This window comes from Mya arenaria, chromosome 13, assembly GCF_026914265.1.
Source record: "Mya arenaria isolate MELC-2E11 chromosome 13, ASM2691426v1".
NCBI lineage: Eukaryota > Metazoa > Mollusca > Bivalvia > Myida > Myidae > Mya > Mya arenaria.
This window is the reverse complement of record NC_069134.1, coordinates 58,576,157-58,594,504: the sequence shown is the minus strand read 5'-3', so window position 1 is coordinate 58,594,504 and position 18,348 is coordinate 58,576,157. Positions and strand designations below refer to the sequence as shown.

The 18,348-nt window shown below is 34.9% G+C and overlaps 1 protein-coding gene across 1 annotated transcript in view; it reads right to left on the bottom strand.

Annotated features, from left to right (window-relative positions):
- Positions 1 to 18,348, bottom strand: part of LOC128213303 (uncharacterized) — a 97,167-nt gene that overhangs the window by 12,024 nt on the left and 66,795 nt on the right. The window contains exons 7-14 of the mRNA XM_052918908.1: positions 16,523 to 16,682; positions 13,321 to 13,412; positions 12,172 to 12,391; positions 7,941 to 8,095; positions 3,826 to 3,994; positions 2,736 to 2,894; positions 1,999 to 2,154; positions 1,465 to 1,552 (exon numbers count right to left, since the gene is read on the bottom strand). Of these exons, the coding sequence (XP_052774868.1) occupies positions 1,465 to 1,552; positions 1,999 to 2,154; positions 2,736 to 2,894; positions 3,826 to 3,994; positions 7,941 to 8,095; positions 12,172 to 12,391; positions 13,321 to 13,412; positions 16,523 to 16,682 (1,199 nt within the window). The remainder of the gene's footprint in view (positions 1 to 1,464; positions 1,553 to 1,998; positions 2,155 to 2,735; positions 2,895 to 3,825; positions 3,995 to 7,940; positions 8,096 to 12,171; positions 12,392 to 13,320; positions 13,413 to 16,522; positions 16,683 to 18,348) is intronic.

Genomic DNA, 18,348 nt, shown 5'->3' with positions numbered 1-18,348 from the left:
TGAATGGCACTATGTTGCTAAATTTGCTAAATGTTTAGGGGTCAAAGCTCCTCTAAAAATAAAAATAAAAAATAAAGGGGATCTTTTAAACTCCGGGTAGGGGAAAAATATATGCTTTTTCAGAAGGGTAATAGACCTGAATTACGGCCCAAAAAAGGGCCGAAAAAAAACACTGTCACACATTTTGAAAAAAGAAGAATAAGTACAAGTAAGCCTACTTGTAATTATAAAATCTACAACAACTTTCAAAATCAACGTTTTACTTCCGCATCATTTTTCTCGAAAATCCTGATCTCAAATTCGTGGCATTAATGAATACAATATCTCAGCTCAATGTCACAATATCATCTCTCAATCTCAACCTCCACATATTGTTTTCACATAATGGCGTGGATGATTTAGAATTATACATGTTATACTGGTTTCATAACCTCATTCTGTTATGTAAGATGTGGATTAACTAGGAATAACGAGTAGTAAAATCGTTACTTGCGTACTTGGATAATCTTCCTTTCGAGTACACAAGTATTCGGAAAAACTTTGTTTTTTTAGAAGTGACATGTTCATGTACCTTGTACATTGGTCATTTTAATATTGGCATTTTCCATCAATGCATGTCTTTTTGGCAATGTGCCAATGCTGGTACATTGTCTATATATCATCTGTATATCGAGGTTTTAGTGAAATTTAAAATAATACTGGTTATTTTGTTGTTGTTTTTTATTTGGTCACTCGAGTAGTAAATTAGTACTTGAGTACTCAAAGGATCGATCAAGTACTCATGATTCATTGCCATCCAAAGGACATCTTGACTCATTATTCTAAAGCAAGAAAAAATGTACTCGAGATATATCTCAAAAGTAACAGATTATACTAAATTGTGATAACACATAATTGATGCTTCATATACGTATCATACAAAAATTTGCACTATAAAGCATTTGTAAATACATCAATAAATAAGAATTTGAAAGAAAAAGAAGATATTTCCTTTCCTTACTAATCATATTCAAGATAAGATCATATTCTTAGATAGGAAATGACTTCAGATGTTTTATGAATACGGGCCGAGTACTTGTGTGGGTTTTCAGCGGCAAACATTATGCACGCCTGATTCTAAGGACGCCATACTTAAGTAAGAAGCCACTACCTACACATACCACTGATAAAACAAGAGCAACGCTGTTCTGTTGTTTTTTTGTCCAACAAGGGGCATAACTGGACAATTTTTAATGCTGCCTTCTCACAGATTGACCGTTTTAACAATTTTAAAGTAATACTTTTAACCATAAATTATTAATACTTATAACGGCCAATTATAAAGTTTTTGCACGTCTATGCCGGGACATGAAGGCTTTCAATATACTTGATGTTTTTTTCCCATCTAAAAACTAACAAACTACTTTAAAGTATGCTATGCATTGCACATTACTTCAATATCAGTACACTTATTTTTGTACGTACCTTGTACACAGAACGATGCCAACTAAAAAGATGATGAACACGATCAACCCACCAATCACAATGCCAGCTATTTCTCCCTTCGTCAAACCTGAAATTACGTTGACTGTTAGTTAAACATGTAAATTTACCTTTTTATAAAAAAACCCAGTTACCTTACTTAGCATAATGCTGAATTTCTCTTCTATATACCATAAGCCTTTTGTGTCTTGGTCACCACATTATTAAGACTAAGGCACCTGAAGCCATGGGGCACAATTCTGCAATTATTTTAGCAGAGTTCGGAAGGGTCTTTCAACACATATGCATACTTTTGATGGAAGCATTTCTGATATCAATTTTATTCTTTTTATAAAATATTGGCATTAACATTATATAACTTGCACACCGCCAGCAATGATGACACCAACAACAACAACAACAACACCGGGGCTATGACAATATCAATATTTTTTCTATAACAAGCTGTGCTAAAAAAAAGCCATATATATTTCACATGAACATTCTAAAAACCAGTGCATCACAAGAACCACTTACTCCTGTTTATGACGACTCCATACACAGTCTCACTGTTGGGTCCGGATCCGGCTTCCGATACAGCATTCACCCAGACTTTGTAGCGTGTTCCGATGTCAAGCCCCTCTGCTGTGTATGAGCTAAAGGTGTTTGGGACAGTAAACGTGTTCACTTCTCCTGAAAAATTAGTTTTGTGAAATAATTTAATTTTGCTTAACTGAATTCTGGGTAAGTAGGTTTTTTTAATTCCATTACACTATAGTTCACAGTTAATCTGAGACCCTTTTGTGTTGACTGATTTATACACAACTTAAATTATTGAAAAGACAAGTGTCTACATTTTAAAGGGACTAGACACCAGATGGTCCCAAAATCTGCAAATACAGTATTTCCTCTAAACAAGCCTAGAATTATCAACAGGAGCTATTATGAAGCAAATCATACATCATTTTACATGATTTAGGTAACATTTCGTCATTTTAAAATTTGCAAATAATATTTCCCATTTATAGTGTGCCCATCTAACGTGTGAAAGTCACATGATGAGTACAGATACATATACTGACTTTATTTCTTAATTTATCGCCACTTAAAAGATTTGATGCAAAAAAATTTAAATTTTTTATTCATTATCTTTTTTAACTCATGTGACTTAAATGATTCAAACAAAAAAATATTTCAAATACTGTATTGTTTGGGGGGGGAATTAAATCTGTTCCTTTAAAGCAATTAGCCTTATACAAACAAACTTGCAATACCTGTGCAGTTGTAGCCACCCCTGGTCGGACAAATGTTTATGTGGTAGCTGACGATGTATGAGACGCTGTCATCGCAAGATAGTCTCTCCCACTCAATACTTAGAGAATCGTCCGGCTGGTATGCAGAGAGGCGAATGTTCATCGGTGCTACCTCTGGTTCTGAGATAAATAAATCATTAATAATTTATGAAAGAAAAAAAAGAAGGTTAAAGTTCCTGAAACATTAATATTATTTAAATACATCTATGGTACTAAAAACTGACTTATGATAAGACTTTTATGCCAGATTTGATGCCAGTTTTATGAACAAACAAGAGAGAAAAAATAATATATGGACAACACACACTTTGATGCTGCTGTACAACTCTGTAAAGTTTGATCAGATTTGAATGAACTTCTCTGAGTTAAACTACATAAAAGCTAAGAGATGATGCAGACTGTCAGATGGACAGTGCAATTTCTATATTTGGGGCATATAATTATGATGTATGTTTTTCTCGGATATAAAAATTCTGTGATTAATATTTAAGAAATTTTAAGTCTTATTGTGGTATTCTTATTTGCAAAGAGAATTTTGATATATCTTAATATAAATGATTTTCTCAGCTTAACTTTTGTTGCTAAAAGTTTGTGGTAGATTAAGTTTGTTTCTGAGTTTTCTTTGTGCAATGTTTTAGCTTGTACCAGCATATATTTTGCATTTTTTCCATACAATGATATATTTTGTAGAATCTTACCAGGAAGTTTAAGCTTGTAGAATCTTACCAGGAGGTTTAAGCTTGTAGAATCTTACCAGGAGGTTTAAGCTTGTAGAATCTTACCAGGAGGTTTAAGCTTGTAGAATCTTATCAGGAGGTTTAAGCTTGCAGAATATTCCCAGCATTTTCACTATATTTACTAGTTTAGCTTGCAGAATCATACAAGCACTTTTGCACAATGATCTTTGAGCTTGTACAAATCTTACCAGCGTTTTAAATCTTTGCCATTCACTGCTTATCATGCCTAACAATCTTTTAGCTTGCAGAATATTTACAGTGTTTATATGGTAAAATGTTTACAGTATATTATGTTACAGCTTGCAGAACCTTACCCGCATTTTTCCGGTACATGCACGAGTTCCATTTAAAGCCGCTACTGATGAATTTTCCTGATTTAGACAAGGCATTGACCGCAACTCCAAATATGTGTGACTTCAGATCTGCAGTAAACACATCTAGACTTCTTTCAGTAATTGAGACATCTTTGAACTCGATAGGTTTCTGAAAATGGATCGTTGCTAATGAATGACACGTTACAGGGATTAAACCGGATTTATTTTCCAGACAGTTGGCAGCTGTTGGAAATAATACCGTCTAAAAGGCTTCACCTTATTTCAGAGTTAGTCTAGACCTTTTTAATTTGTCCTATAATGTCATTTTATTTCAAAAGAGATAATGTGACCAGTTATGTTTGAAAAAAAAATCTTCATGAAATTTGTTTGATACAAAAACTCACATAGATTACTTCTGTTTGCAAATGAAATTTGCATGTTAGTCAATATATACATGTGTATAAAAAACATCAATTTTGACTGATAAACCTTTAACTACTTACTAAATAATGCATTTGTGGAAAATATTAATTACTTATAACAAAATTGTAACCGTGTATTTAAGAGCACAAAGTGCAAAAATATTAAATGATTGGTGGGTCCTAAAAGATTTACAGTGATCAACTATTGTCTCATAAGGTAGAAATACCATGTTTAATGCTCATTTCTTTCAAATTAAACTCGGTATTCTTCATAAGAACCATTGTTTTCTACATTTATTCATCCTTTTTGGATTATTAAAACAATATTATTAATTGTGGTGAATCTTATCTGGGAGTAAGAGTGCATCTTTAAGTTTATGAAGCATTGAACAAATGTGGCTTTGAGTCAAGTGAATTTCAATCAAGTGCAGCCATTATAGCCTGCCAAATGACTTCTCACATTAAAGAAACAGACCACAACCATCTGTGATTTGGCATAATTTATACTTTGCAGGGAGGCCAACATAAATTTGTAAAAAAAAGAAAAGGAAACTAGTACAAAATAGGAGTATCCAAATCACACTATATACAAACAAAATTCATTTTTGTGTATAGATCAGATAATAGGTAACAATTTTAAAGTTTTGTGGCAAAAAGGAGGTAACCAGCTGAAAAGAGGAAATAGTTTAAGCCTGGAATTATAAATATTCTGGTTTTCACAAGGTAATCCTCCGGTACAAACAAAACTATACCTTTTAATATACACACGTTACTTCGGAAATAATAGAGTCATTGGTCTGTTACATGAATTTCAATAGCTTGAAATTTAATTTGTACAAGCATGGGGAAATCCAGTTATGTGAATTCCGGGCTATATATTATTGCATATCATCAGGAACTAACTTCTGAAGAGGCAGGCTCATGATCCCTCACAGCATCTATACATGTAGTTTGCATTGGTTTCACTTCAATTGACGCTTGCAAGAACGAGACGATGAAAAATGGAAATTGAAGTGTGGAAATGGACTGTTCGAAGCCACTGTTGGGGTATTACACACTGACTTTCACTTCGGTGCAAAATGGCTTTGAAATCAAACTTTGTTTAAAGATGCACTCTTCTTCACGAATAAGATTTACCACAATTTATACATTTGTTTTGATATACCAAAAAGGATGAATAAATGACGAAAACAATGGTTCCTATGAAGGTCATACAGAGTTTAATTTGAAAGAAAAGCGCAGAAAACATGGCATTTCTACCTTATGAGACTAAAGTAGATCACAGTTAATCTTTTAGCATTCACCAATCATTTAATATTTTTGCAATTTCAGCTATTAAATACACGGTTACAACCTTGTTATTAGTAATCGATATTTTCCATAAATGCATTGTTTAGTAAGTAGTTTAAGGTTTATCACTCAAAATTTATGTTTCTTATACATGTGTATGTATTGATTTTGTCACCTTAAATGATTGAAGAGTATGTTTTACTAAGTTTATCTGCAATCAGTTACTTATCAGCAGTATCATGTTGTTACAAAAACTTAGGACATCCTCAACTTTTTTCATCTAAAAACAGATGAGCTAAAAATAACTTTTGCCCTTAGAATAAACTAAATGTAGGGCTGGAAAGTCTAACACTGACACAAAATCACTATTTTTATCACCTGATGATTGTCACTTAAATTGATATAACACAAAAAATCAGATATCAACCGCCCTAAATAATTACCTGCGTTGTTTAAAATTGCATGATTTAAACAAACAAAATACATTGAGTAAAAATTCATGTGTTTGTTTGTCCAAGGTTATCATATGACTAGTAAATCTCCCCATTGGTTTAGCACTTATGAAATTTTTATATCAGGGTGGTCCTGTGTCCTGTTAATTATTATGTAGGCCTAAACTAGAGCTATCACTGAAGGTGATTAATACCCCCGAACGCCGCCCTGATATGAAATTGCAGTCAACTATTGGGAAAGCCAATCTATAAATGACAACTTTATTTTATGGACTATTGTCAGTTATTCATTTTTAGCTCTACTGGCCAAAGGCCAGAAGAGCTTATGCGATGGTAATGTGTACGTAGTATGTGCATCCGTGTGTCCGTGCATTCATGCATCTGTGCGTCTGTAAACAATTGCTTGTGAACACGATACAGTCTTCAGTTTTGATTTTATCTCGATGAAACTTGTACAGTATCTAGATATCTATTAAAGCTCGGTTCCTTTCGAAAACCAGCCAGATCCGCCCATGCATGCCTAGATTATGGATCTTGAAAGTATAAAAAAATGCCAAAAAAAAATATTGTTGCATGACAAAAAAAAGTAACAAAGGGCAATAACTCAGTAATAAGCAAGAATAGAGTTATGGTTATTGTACACTGCACTTCCTCTCATTATGCTCTACCATTGTATGAAGTTTAATCCAATTCCATCCAGCAGTTTTTAAGTTATGCTCCGGACAAGGTAAATTGCAACGGACCGACCGACCAACCGACCGACTGACCACAGGGTGACTCCAATATACCCCCTTCAAACTTCGTTTGTCGGGGGTATAAAAAAATTATTAATGGTTCATGTTACCAAACCCTACCTACGAAATAGGTGCAGATCCTACAGTTTTTATAGTCGGTCACTTCAAATAACATATTTCATAAAAAAAAAATGTGTTTAGATATGTAGTAGTTGAAAAAGCTTTATACTGAAGATAACTTTTATGCCTTTCCCCAATGATGACAATAAAAGATAAAGCATAATCATGAAAAAAATCTTACACATCCTTTCCTACCTGTGTTTGGACAACATGTAACCCTAAGTACAGTGGAAACTCACTAAACCGGATCTCCACAAAACCGGAATCCTTGGGATACCGGACTTTTTTCAGAGTCCCGGTTTTCCCCTTCTATTTTCGATGTAAAATAATCCCTAAAAAAACGGAACCTCGGAATTCCGGATACCGTACAAAAAATTGAGAAAATTGGTTAGTTGTCAACGTAATTTTACCTCACAAAACCGGACTTATATTTATTCAGACATGTCAAAATGATTTTGTGTATTAGGAATTCGCGAATCGCGTGTCACTTTGTCACTTTGTTTTGACAGCGTCGTTAAATATTGCACCTGTGATGTTGTGTTAACTCGATAATGATGATTGCGCTGTGGATTGACTGCCGTGCGATAATCAAACGATAATCAAACTTGTGAAAAGAAAATTGATTGAAACATATTTGTTGTTACAGAAAATAAAGAACTTGAAACGGTTATTAACTGATCATTTTGGAGGGTTGTTTTATCTAAAGACTTCTATGATTGAATCAAATTAGAGCGGTGCGTTTATTAAACTATCAAACATACTTAACAAGCATTAAATTATGCGAGTTGTTTTATTTTAAGACTTGGAAAAAAAGATGATTATAAAAATGCAGAAATGTTTAATTATGTTTATCACTTTTGCATGTGCTTTAATCATGTCTCAACCTCTGTCTAAACGTCAACTTCCCTTTAAAGGTTAACTCAGTTAATATTTTGAGTAAACTTACTCCGTACATCAAATCCTCAATAAACCGGAATCCTCACTAAACCGGAAATTTTGCCCAGTCCGGACCTTGTCCTGTTTAGTGAGTTTCCACTGTACATTTAAAAAAAATTGGCCTTATCATTAATATTATCATTTTCAGAACAGTATCCTACCTCACACCGTAAATCTCCGACAAAGCCAGTGCACCAGAAGACAGTAAACGAGGTCAGGTTATGCCAGTAAGGCGAGGTCATATCCTCTGGGAAATCCCAATAGACAGTCACAGAACTGTTGCCTGCCTCCACACGATGGTCTGGCACACTCGGCTCTGAAATTTACAAGAGGTTCACAAGTCAAAACTAATTGTATATCAATTTAAAGCACTCCCACCACTGGAGGTCACAGGGAGCTTTTACCTGATGCTGTAAAATTAAAATAATGCATTAAAATTAAAATAAACTAGAACTGTAAGCCAAAGGCTAACGAATACCCCCCAACCCTTCCCTGTCTAGGTTGTTTGCCCTGGCCTTAGTTATGGTATCATTAGAAAGCACAAGGCAATACATTTATTTAGTTTATTTAGAAGGCCTGTATGCACCTAACTTCAGGACTTTTGATGGTCTTTTTAAGGACAAAATCAATTAAAGGTCTTTTTAAGGCCATGCAAACATTCTGATTAATACAGGTGCACCAAATCACATATTCAACAGTTCATATCATGGTCATTGACATCTGAAAGTTTGAAAAAGATTTATAGAAAAAATGAGAAAAAATGACCAAGGATTAGGCTAGACAAAGCTGTATAATTTTTGCCTATTTTAACTTATTCAGGGGCCATAATTGGAGACATGATCATGTGATTCCAACCACAATCACAGGGGCAAATGTTCTCACCATGGCTAAAAGTTTGAAAAAGATTCATTCAAAAATGACGAAGGAGTAGGACGAACAAAACTAATTTTACCCAATTTAACTCATTAAGGGGCCACAACTCCACTCAGGATCATGTGACTCCCACCAAATTCATGGAGGCAAAGGTTTACATCATGGCCATTAATATTTGAAAGTTTGAAAAAGATTTGCTCAATAGCTTCAAAGAAGAATCCTGGACAAAGCTAATTTTGCCCAATTTAACTCATTAAGGGGCCACAACTCCACTCAGGATCATGCGACTCTGACCAAATCCACGGAGGCACAGGTTTACATCATGGTCATTAATATTTGAAAGTTTGAAAAAGATTTGTTCAATAACGACAAAGATGAATCCCGGACAAAAAAAAAACGGACGGACAGACGGACAGACGGACAGACAGACAGACGGACAGACGGACAACCCGATTCCAGTATACCCCCCCCCAAACTTTGTTTTGGGGGGTATAAAAATGCTTTGTATCAACCTGTATCATGCTCCTTTACCCTTTCCTTCATATATGACCCTTTAACCCCTCATAAATACGCCTTTCTCCCACCTCAGATAAGTAGATCCATTAATTTAACCATGCTAGAAATTCTTATCTTGCCCACGGGCGAAGATAAAATGCCTGTATGGAACTTCTTTTAATGGTCACCACATTGTTATTACCTCCCTTGTTGAAGACTGTCATCTGTAGCGCATCATGGAAACCTTGTCTTGTGGCAATATTTAGAACGCTAGTTAATCATTTCTCGCTTCAAATGTCACCAGAAAACAGTTTTCATGCACCTTTCAAGAAATAATGCTTCACTCTTCTTAGAACTATTTAAAGACCCATCAGACCATTTACATACTCTGAATCACTGCGCGAATATCCATGATAACCACGAATTATCGCATATCCGTACGCAATTATTTTCACTAAGCACAAAAGAGTTCCAGCAAAAAAATACATTTTTACTTAATTTTGTTTAACTGAGGTGGGAGAAAAAGCATCTACCATAGCCGCTCGTGTAAGATAGGTTCATCCCGACCCTCGCGCAGGGTGTTTTGCGGAAACTCGGTAAACCTCGTTTCCGCAAAACACCCTACGCTCGGGTCCGAATGAACCTATCTTACAATCTCGGCCATGGAAGATACTTATATTCTCCTCTAAAGTTATAATACAAGGGGATTAACTAGAGGTGGCTGATATGGCTACTTCAATATGAAGGAAGGTACCATTGTTTAACCATTCTAAAGTCTGCATCTATAGAAATCCATGGATACCGTATTATATTATGCATAGGACGCATTTTTTTACCACATATTATTGTCTAAAAAATTGCCTGCGTCCTTTCTATGCTATTAGGATTTTATCAGTTTTTCACAAGTCCATTTTCAGGCCAAAAATGTCGGACCGGAAACGAACGCGGTAATGGTAATTACCGATACTGTGTCCACCGAAGAGAACAACTGACATAGATAAAATCACGCAAGTTAACACGTGCAGAAATATATTAAATGTTTACTTTAAAATGATTTATTGAGAAATAAATTGAAAACAAACATGAGTGTTTACAAGGTGTGAAAAACACCCGCTGTCTGTCATTAGAAAAACATCAATAGAATGAACTATTACGATGGCAATACCGTATGGTTGTTTGTTCGCAATTTACCACGTGTTTTAATACTTATCTGAGGGTGTTGACATTTTGAGAACATTCATGCATATTATAAGACTTATATCATTGTTGTTTACGATACACCGTCAGAAGACGACGAAGGCGGATTAAAGAAAAGCATCAACAGGTTGACAGAATAAAACTGTATTATTACCTGTGCTACTGTTACTTTTCTTCCGTATCTAATGTATAAGTTTACTTGAAATAAAAAAACGAAGTACATATCAGTTTGCTATAAAATTTAATATCGCATGGTTTATATTGACCTTTGCCATTTTCACGATCCTAAAAAAAAATCGTCAAAACAAATATGGCGGATACTGGACTTACGGAAATACGCTAAATTACCAAAATACGACAATAATTATCGAAATACACAAGACAGTTATCAAAATATGCCTTATATACAATTTTTTTTTAATGTTTTTACTTTATGTTATAAATTCTTTACCAACCTAAATTATTCTGCTCCGATTTTGACATTTTTCCGCTGCGTCCTATCTTATATATTAACCCTTTAGCACATAGAGAAGTGGCCAGATTACACCTCCCAGTCAAAAGCCAACTTACTGATAAGCAGTCCTTATCTGTATAGGTACTTTTCAGGATATTTGAAAATGAGAAAATGAATACAGCAGTATGACCTTAAAATCAATGTTACTCCAAATAATTGTGTCCAAATCTTTTTTATGTGAATACATTTTTTATATTTAATTAAATTATCTAATAAATGGTGTCAATGATGAAATATTAAATTATTTTATTTCATCTGTGAAGATTTTATTACCTCTATCATAAAAAAGACACATCTGGATTAAAAAGCCGACAATTTATGTTCTTGTGTATAATACACAGAAATCTGTCAGGTATATCCGGTGTCATCCAGCTGAGAGATCCAGGTCAGGGTGTCTGTTTAACTTTATTAACCCCTCATAAAATTGTTTACAAAAAGAAAGCCAATAAATGATTTTCCGGTATGAATAAAAAGATCTAGATCAAACAAAACGCTTGCACATGACCTATTTTGCGGCTGAAACTATGATGGACATATATCAGCTTCACAGAAAATTTACTCATCATTTTCTCATCTACTAATTGTTTCTTTTGTTTGTAAACAAAATTTTACCTTTAAATAAATATAATCTCAATTGATTTTAATGGTAAACTGAACTGACGTAATATATTTAATGATTTACGCATCAATGAATTTGGGGGAAATTCCATACAGTACTCAGCTCGTGGTCTTATTACATCACAATGGGATATCACACCTGCGATTGGGAGTATAAACATGCACCTTCTCAATTTAGCAGACGATATTTTCAAGGGAAAATCAATATACAAAAGGTTAAACTTTAATTTTATAAACATCCGGGATATTGTTTACAAAAAGAAAGGTGCAAAATTGAAATATTGAAATGACCCTATTGAAATATGCGGGCCATGCGTTTACATCCAGTAATGGGTACGGTCGGCCAGATGCGTATACATCTGCTAATGAGCTATCTCGTATACATGCGCTAAAGGGTTAAGGTTTTTTTACCTGTTTTTCACCAATTTTTTTTGCCTGCGTCCTATCTATGCTAGCGTCCTATACATCGTATAATACGGTAGATTACACTCCACATCTACACCCCCACCCATATTTCCATTGCCAGATATTCCATGTTTGCATGGATGATTTCAAACAAGTCATTTCAGATTATTGATGAAAATTTAAATTAAACTAAGAATCAGGAATTAAATCAGGACCGAATAATAAATTTGAAAAAGTAATAAAAGGTGTTCGGATTTACGATGTTTAAATGTATAAATTGAGTAACTCACTAAAGTCATTTCCAGGAATGAACATGTTGGAAAACACATCAGCCACGCCTTTGCTAGTGGCTGCCCTAATCTGCACTTGGTAGGGGTCAGATTTTATAAACATCAGCGAGATTTCACTGGTGGTAACTCTGCTAGAATCCCAGCCTAGTCCGGTACGAAGGTTCTGAAAGTCCACTTTGTAGAACGAGACATTTCCGTTGGCTTCAAGTGTTGTCAAAGGCTGAAAAGACAATTATATTCTGTTTTATAAAATTTACTGAAACAGAAAATCAGGGGCATTAACTCTACAGAGGAAGTGAGTATTTACAGCCACCTATTAAAAACCAAGTTTAACTCATTCATGCTTTTTGGTGAAATATCATTTTCTTTTCACTGCTGTTATTTTGTTTGCAGTGAACTTCACTGCTCATAGACTAAATGAGCTATTTTAACAAATATCCCCTATATATCAACCTTTGTAGAGAATATCCAGATATTTGCAAAATGAGCGAATTCTAAATAGTACATAATATATTGGCAAAAATCACACAACCTCTACTTATATACTGTACAAAATTGGATTAATTTATTGCCAAGCTTTTTTTTGCATTAATATTTTAAAACTAGCTTATAAGATAATATTGTAAAAGTAATATTTAAGTACTCCGTAAGGGAGGGGTTTACGTTTATTTCATGATACAAACTGGAAATTCATCAAATTCATCAGCTTCTGACCCTGTGAGAGTTGATAACCAGTATTCTTGTTAGGTTGTAAGCAGGCTTCTAAAAATCGACAATTTGCCGGTCTGGACCGATTTTGACTTTGCCAGACCAGACCGATTGCAGTTACAGAAAATGGCTAAAAAATTGGTCCGAATATTGTTCCTTTTTTTGTGAGCCATAATGTACCAACAGAATGCAATCTAGGTCTGAGCTACTCTGATTCTTTAAAGTTCACCATTGTATAGCACTGTCACATGACACCTCCATCCCTCCAGGAAGATGCATATAGCCCTTAATACTGCCCTTATAAATACCTTAAAATAAGTTGTACTTCAATGCATAAGCAATCTTTACTTCCCTAAGTACCATTAATGTAAATGTTAAGTATAGCATCATAAATTCAGCCCTTGAAAAAAGTTTCAGAGACGATTTGGGTAGAGCCAGTACCTTCCAGTAAATGTGGACCTTTTTACAGTTGAAGTGTTGACACGCAGTCTCCATGTAGCTCCCCGAGGCTATGACTGGGCTCTTCTTTGGAACTGAAAAACGTAACAGCACATGTGTCAAAAACATAGTATTGCATCAGACAGTTACACAAGTAAATAATACAGCAATGCGCAGGCTTAATAGCTCTCTAATATGTCAAATTTAAGATGCGACTATGAAAATTTATTTTTTGAATCCTGACCTCATTATGATAACATACAAATGCAACGATGATAATTTTCACAGTGGTTTTATAATCATGTGTGTCCAATAACATGTCATGAAGCAATAATTATGTTAGCTGAGGAGCGTTACAACGTCAATGATATTCCAGTCCTTTTTCAGTAAATAAAGGGCATAACTCAAAAAATATAAAAGCTAGAGTTACTGGCCCTGACATGCACTTTTTACATGGTCTCTGGAAACATGTGGATGTTATTTAATTTGTATATCTTGAATTGTGTTTGAGTTATTGATAAGACGATGATGGGAGAGACACAAACAATGCTGCAACCGCCGGCAATGACACAAACAAGATGGTAAAACCATGTTGTTGTTTTTCCGAAAAAACCCCAGACAAGCTAGAAATTAAATTGCTATATATTCAATTCCATTTCAAAAACACAAAACGTAGTAATGATTTCTCAAACTGTGGAATAGCAAACAAATCTTCATCTCAGACTCTACACATGTATCTATAAAAGTTTAAAATTCTAAAAGAATTAACTGCCAACAAAGTTACATTGAAAAAGCTTCTAAGTACTTGAAAATTCTAAGAGAAATAATGCAAATTGTAATCGGGTCTAGACAAAACATGAGCTTAAGACTAGCATTCTTTGGATTTTTTGCTGGATGGGAGTGCCCATCTTAGTCAGATCAATTGTTGTTGCATTGTAAAAGCACATGTTCTGTAATGAAATTTGTTTTGGTTGTTAAAAACTATTCATATTTGAATTTATTTATGAATCCTGAGCTAAGCCAGCTGACAGCTCTGCCTGTTCTAAAATTAAATTACTGCAGAGTTTTAAGTGCTCTGCCAGCAGTTGTGTAATACTGCCCACAGTGGGCTCAGCCGGCATGGCAGTCAATGCCCGCAGTGGGCACAGCCGGCATGGCAGTGAACCAGCATGGCAGTCTGGTAACGCTGCCCACAGTGGGCTCAGCAGGCATATACTAATCACGTGACTTTTACATGCTAAAAAAACACTATAAACTGGGAAACAATTATGCGCTCATTTTAATTCAGCTGACACAGCGACAAAATATTCTTTTAATCATGTAAAATAATGTATTATCAGCCTCATACTAGCTGGTATAGACAATTCAAGGCTTGTCTTTTGAAAATAATTAATTTGTCGATTTTGGGACCATCTGGTGTCTAGCCCCTTTAAGATTGTTAGGGATATTTAGGCCTTTATCTTTGCATTCTCAGGGATGTAACTTTAGTGACTTGTGTTGTTTGTGGTCCTAAAAACTCATATTGATTTACTTTTATTGTTTGGAACAAACTGAGACACACTGATACCTCTGCAAAGATCCTAAAATTAACAGTAATTTACAGTATCTAAGAAACTGTTAACATGACCTTTTTATAGGATAGACCAATGTTGTTTTTGTCATAAAGGGAGTTTAATTCTCACTAGGGTATGTGCACTGAACAAAACTTATACTTGTAGTATATTTTAAAACTTTCTGACGATGCCTAAAGATGCTTCTGTACTATGATCCCATGACCCCATCAAGTGCCCTTATCCAGCAAAATACACATTTAACATTAATTAACAGAAAGCACTAAATCGTGCATTAAAGCTGCACTCTCACAGATTGACCGTTTTGACAACTTTTTTTTTTTTCATCTTGTAATGAGCCAATTTTATAATGCATGTCTGGACACCAGTGATATAAGACTGCTGACAAAAAATCAGATCGCAGTTTTTCATATTTACAGTCGAAAATTTGACAAAAAATAAAAAAAAGTTGTCAAAACGGTCAATCTGTGAGAGTGCAGCTTTAAGGATTAATCCTTGATTATCATCCCTAAGTTCCCCTTACTCCAGTATTAGTTACCAGCAATTTCTAAGCCTGACTCCAAAATTCCTTCTCTATAACAGTTAAAGGGACTATAATACACCAGATTGGCACCAAAAAAAGTTTTTTTCTGTAACGAATCTCAGGACAATTATTTAATAAAATGATTTACTCTTTGATATCATAATTGTAAAAAAAAATACCAAAATGTAAAAACAAGAATCGGGTCGGAGACCGGGTTCAAACCAGTGTCATCAAAATTGCAGTCCAGTGTTGTATCCACTGTGCTATGAAGGCTTAACCTAAACGGTTGGAATATTTAAGCTATATACCTAACTTGGTAATATCACATGATAACATCGACTAGCCAATCACGCATAAGGAATGAATTCTACTAGGTTGACATTCCTAGTAATCTTTTTTAATGGAAAATACAAAAAAGCTGCGAAAAATAAATTAATTGTAAACTATGTGGTACTTCAGTTAGTAAGTTTCAATGCACTGTACACATCGATACCAAGTTTATGTCAGTTTTCGACAATTTTCTTTTTTTCCCGTTATTTCATCATACGGAGTGCGGCCCTTTTAAATGTCTCCACGATGCTATTCAGCCCATGCAGGGCTTTTTCTGCCCATTTTGGGAAAAAGACCCTAGACATTTTGGGAAATTTTGCGTTGTGAAAATGCCGAAATTGGGAAATTTTACAGTTAAAAGTAAAAGCTGTCTTGTCTCCTGCGAATTAGGAAATGATTTAATATAAGTTTATTTTTCCTTTAAAAGACCCAAAAAATATCAATCCTTGGGATGTAAATATATATTGCAATAAATCATGACAGATAATATTTCATACTGATCTCTGAATGTGATGAAAATCAATGATTTCCGAGTTCAATTATCAAAAAAACTTTGCATCACATAATTTTTTAGGATATTGAAAATTAACCTGTACAGGTAAAAAGACTTTCTGAAAAAAAAAACAAAAAAAAAACATTTTAAAAAAAAAAACATTTATTTTTGATTGGGATTTTTTCTGAAGATTGGGAAAACTATCTTATATTTTGCTTTGGGAATGGGTCCGATAGTCGGACCCGTGGGTACTATAGAAAAAGCCCTGCCATGTGTAAGTTAACTTACTCCCAGTTTCTGTTCGGACAGCAATATACGCAGGCTTGCTCCAGAACCCCTTCACTTCGCCGGTCAGAAGTCGTGGGATGCACTGTACACTGAAGTTGTAAAGTGTGTGCGGTGACAGGCCACACAGGGTAATCTTCCGAGCCGAGTCAAGGTGCTTCGTCTAATAAGAAATAAACATTATGAAAGGTTAGCCCAATGATTTTTCTCTGACTAAAATCGTGCCAAATATGGGCCCATTACAAAATTTCAAAATGACTCCTTTTTTCACAAAAGTAGTAAGAATATTAAAATCACAAGCCATAATAGACACACCAAGGGTCTTTTTTTGGGTCTATTTTCCGATTCTGCAACTTGAACAATGCTAAATTAGACTCTAACAAGAGCTGTCACAGAGACAGCGCGCTCGACTACTCCGCCGCTTTTCAATGTAAGGATTGAAAAGTTTTGGCGAAACATGCATGGATCACTGTTAGATTAGATTTCAATGCAATACATGATGTGCTGAGATATTAACATAAATGTGGTTACATGGAAAATTTTAACCAGAATTTTTAAGTCTAATAATAAAGGGCCATTATTTGCAAAATACAGTTATCTAACTTGGTTTTTCAATTACGTTGGGTGGTTGAGTACCATTGTATCGAGTCTCAATGCAATACATCAAGTAGTTGCTGAGATATTATCCTACAGTACACTCAACGAGTTAGACCCACTTTCCGTTTCCCTCCGCGGATTTTTGCTATCGCGGCCAACACAATGATTTTATCGATTGTCCGTGTTCCTCGGAGTTTGAATTTAAGGCCCTCGGAGGGTGATCAGTCGACCGAAGAATAACGAACTCGGCGTTCCTCGGAGGGGTTAACTCCGCGAAACTCTGCGGACACTAGATAAGAATCTACGCTAAAGTTATATTTATTTTATTAAAATTTTCAACCGATTACGACGGCTCCAGTAAATTGCTATTATTATTTTTCCTCTGCCCGTTTTGCATGAAGTTAGTTTACCACAAGAATGCAGTCGTATTTCACTAGTTGCACATGCATCTTATTAACGTGTTTTGCTAATGACTGATAAACACATTTCTTCCGAGAAATTCTAGGTTACACATTTTCGGAAAATCAGGTCAAACACGCGTTCAAAGTTCACAGCGCAAGTTTTTGAAGGCCTTCTTGCCTCGTTTTCTGTGGAAAATTGCATGAAACGTCATAGCTATTTTTAACCACCAATAATAAATAGTATATTCTACATTGTATTGATCACGCGCTTGACGTCAGAGGTCATGGTTCAGAATCGTGTAAATAGTCGGCTGCTTTATGATGCAATAACTTAGTGGATATACTTTAATGATTCAATGTTTATAATTCAAGACAATATTCAATTGGCGTTTACGGACATAAATACAAATTAAACGTTGGTACATGTAAGAATCTTTTACGCTTAACAATGTGGATAAGCATAAAAATAAATAACTTTTAAACAAAAATGATTTCTTGCTTATCTGATTAGACTCAGAGTTCCGCCGCGGGATCATAAATTCGGACGATTCTCAACGCCATCGTTCATATTAAACTCGGCGGTAAGCCAGCCACTCGGAGGAACTCGGGGGAATTTTACCCTCGGAGGAAACCCGCGATCATCGACTTTATCCCTCCGAGTGAGCGAGGAAAGTGGGTCTAACTCGTTGAGTGTACTGTATGTGTGCTAACATGCATGACCTTACAGAATTTCTAAGTCTCATAATAAAGGGGCAAAAATTACATAATATGAAAGATAGAGTTATCTTACTAGATTAAAGAAGAAGGTTAAATGGTTGGGAGCCTGTGTGT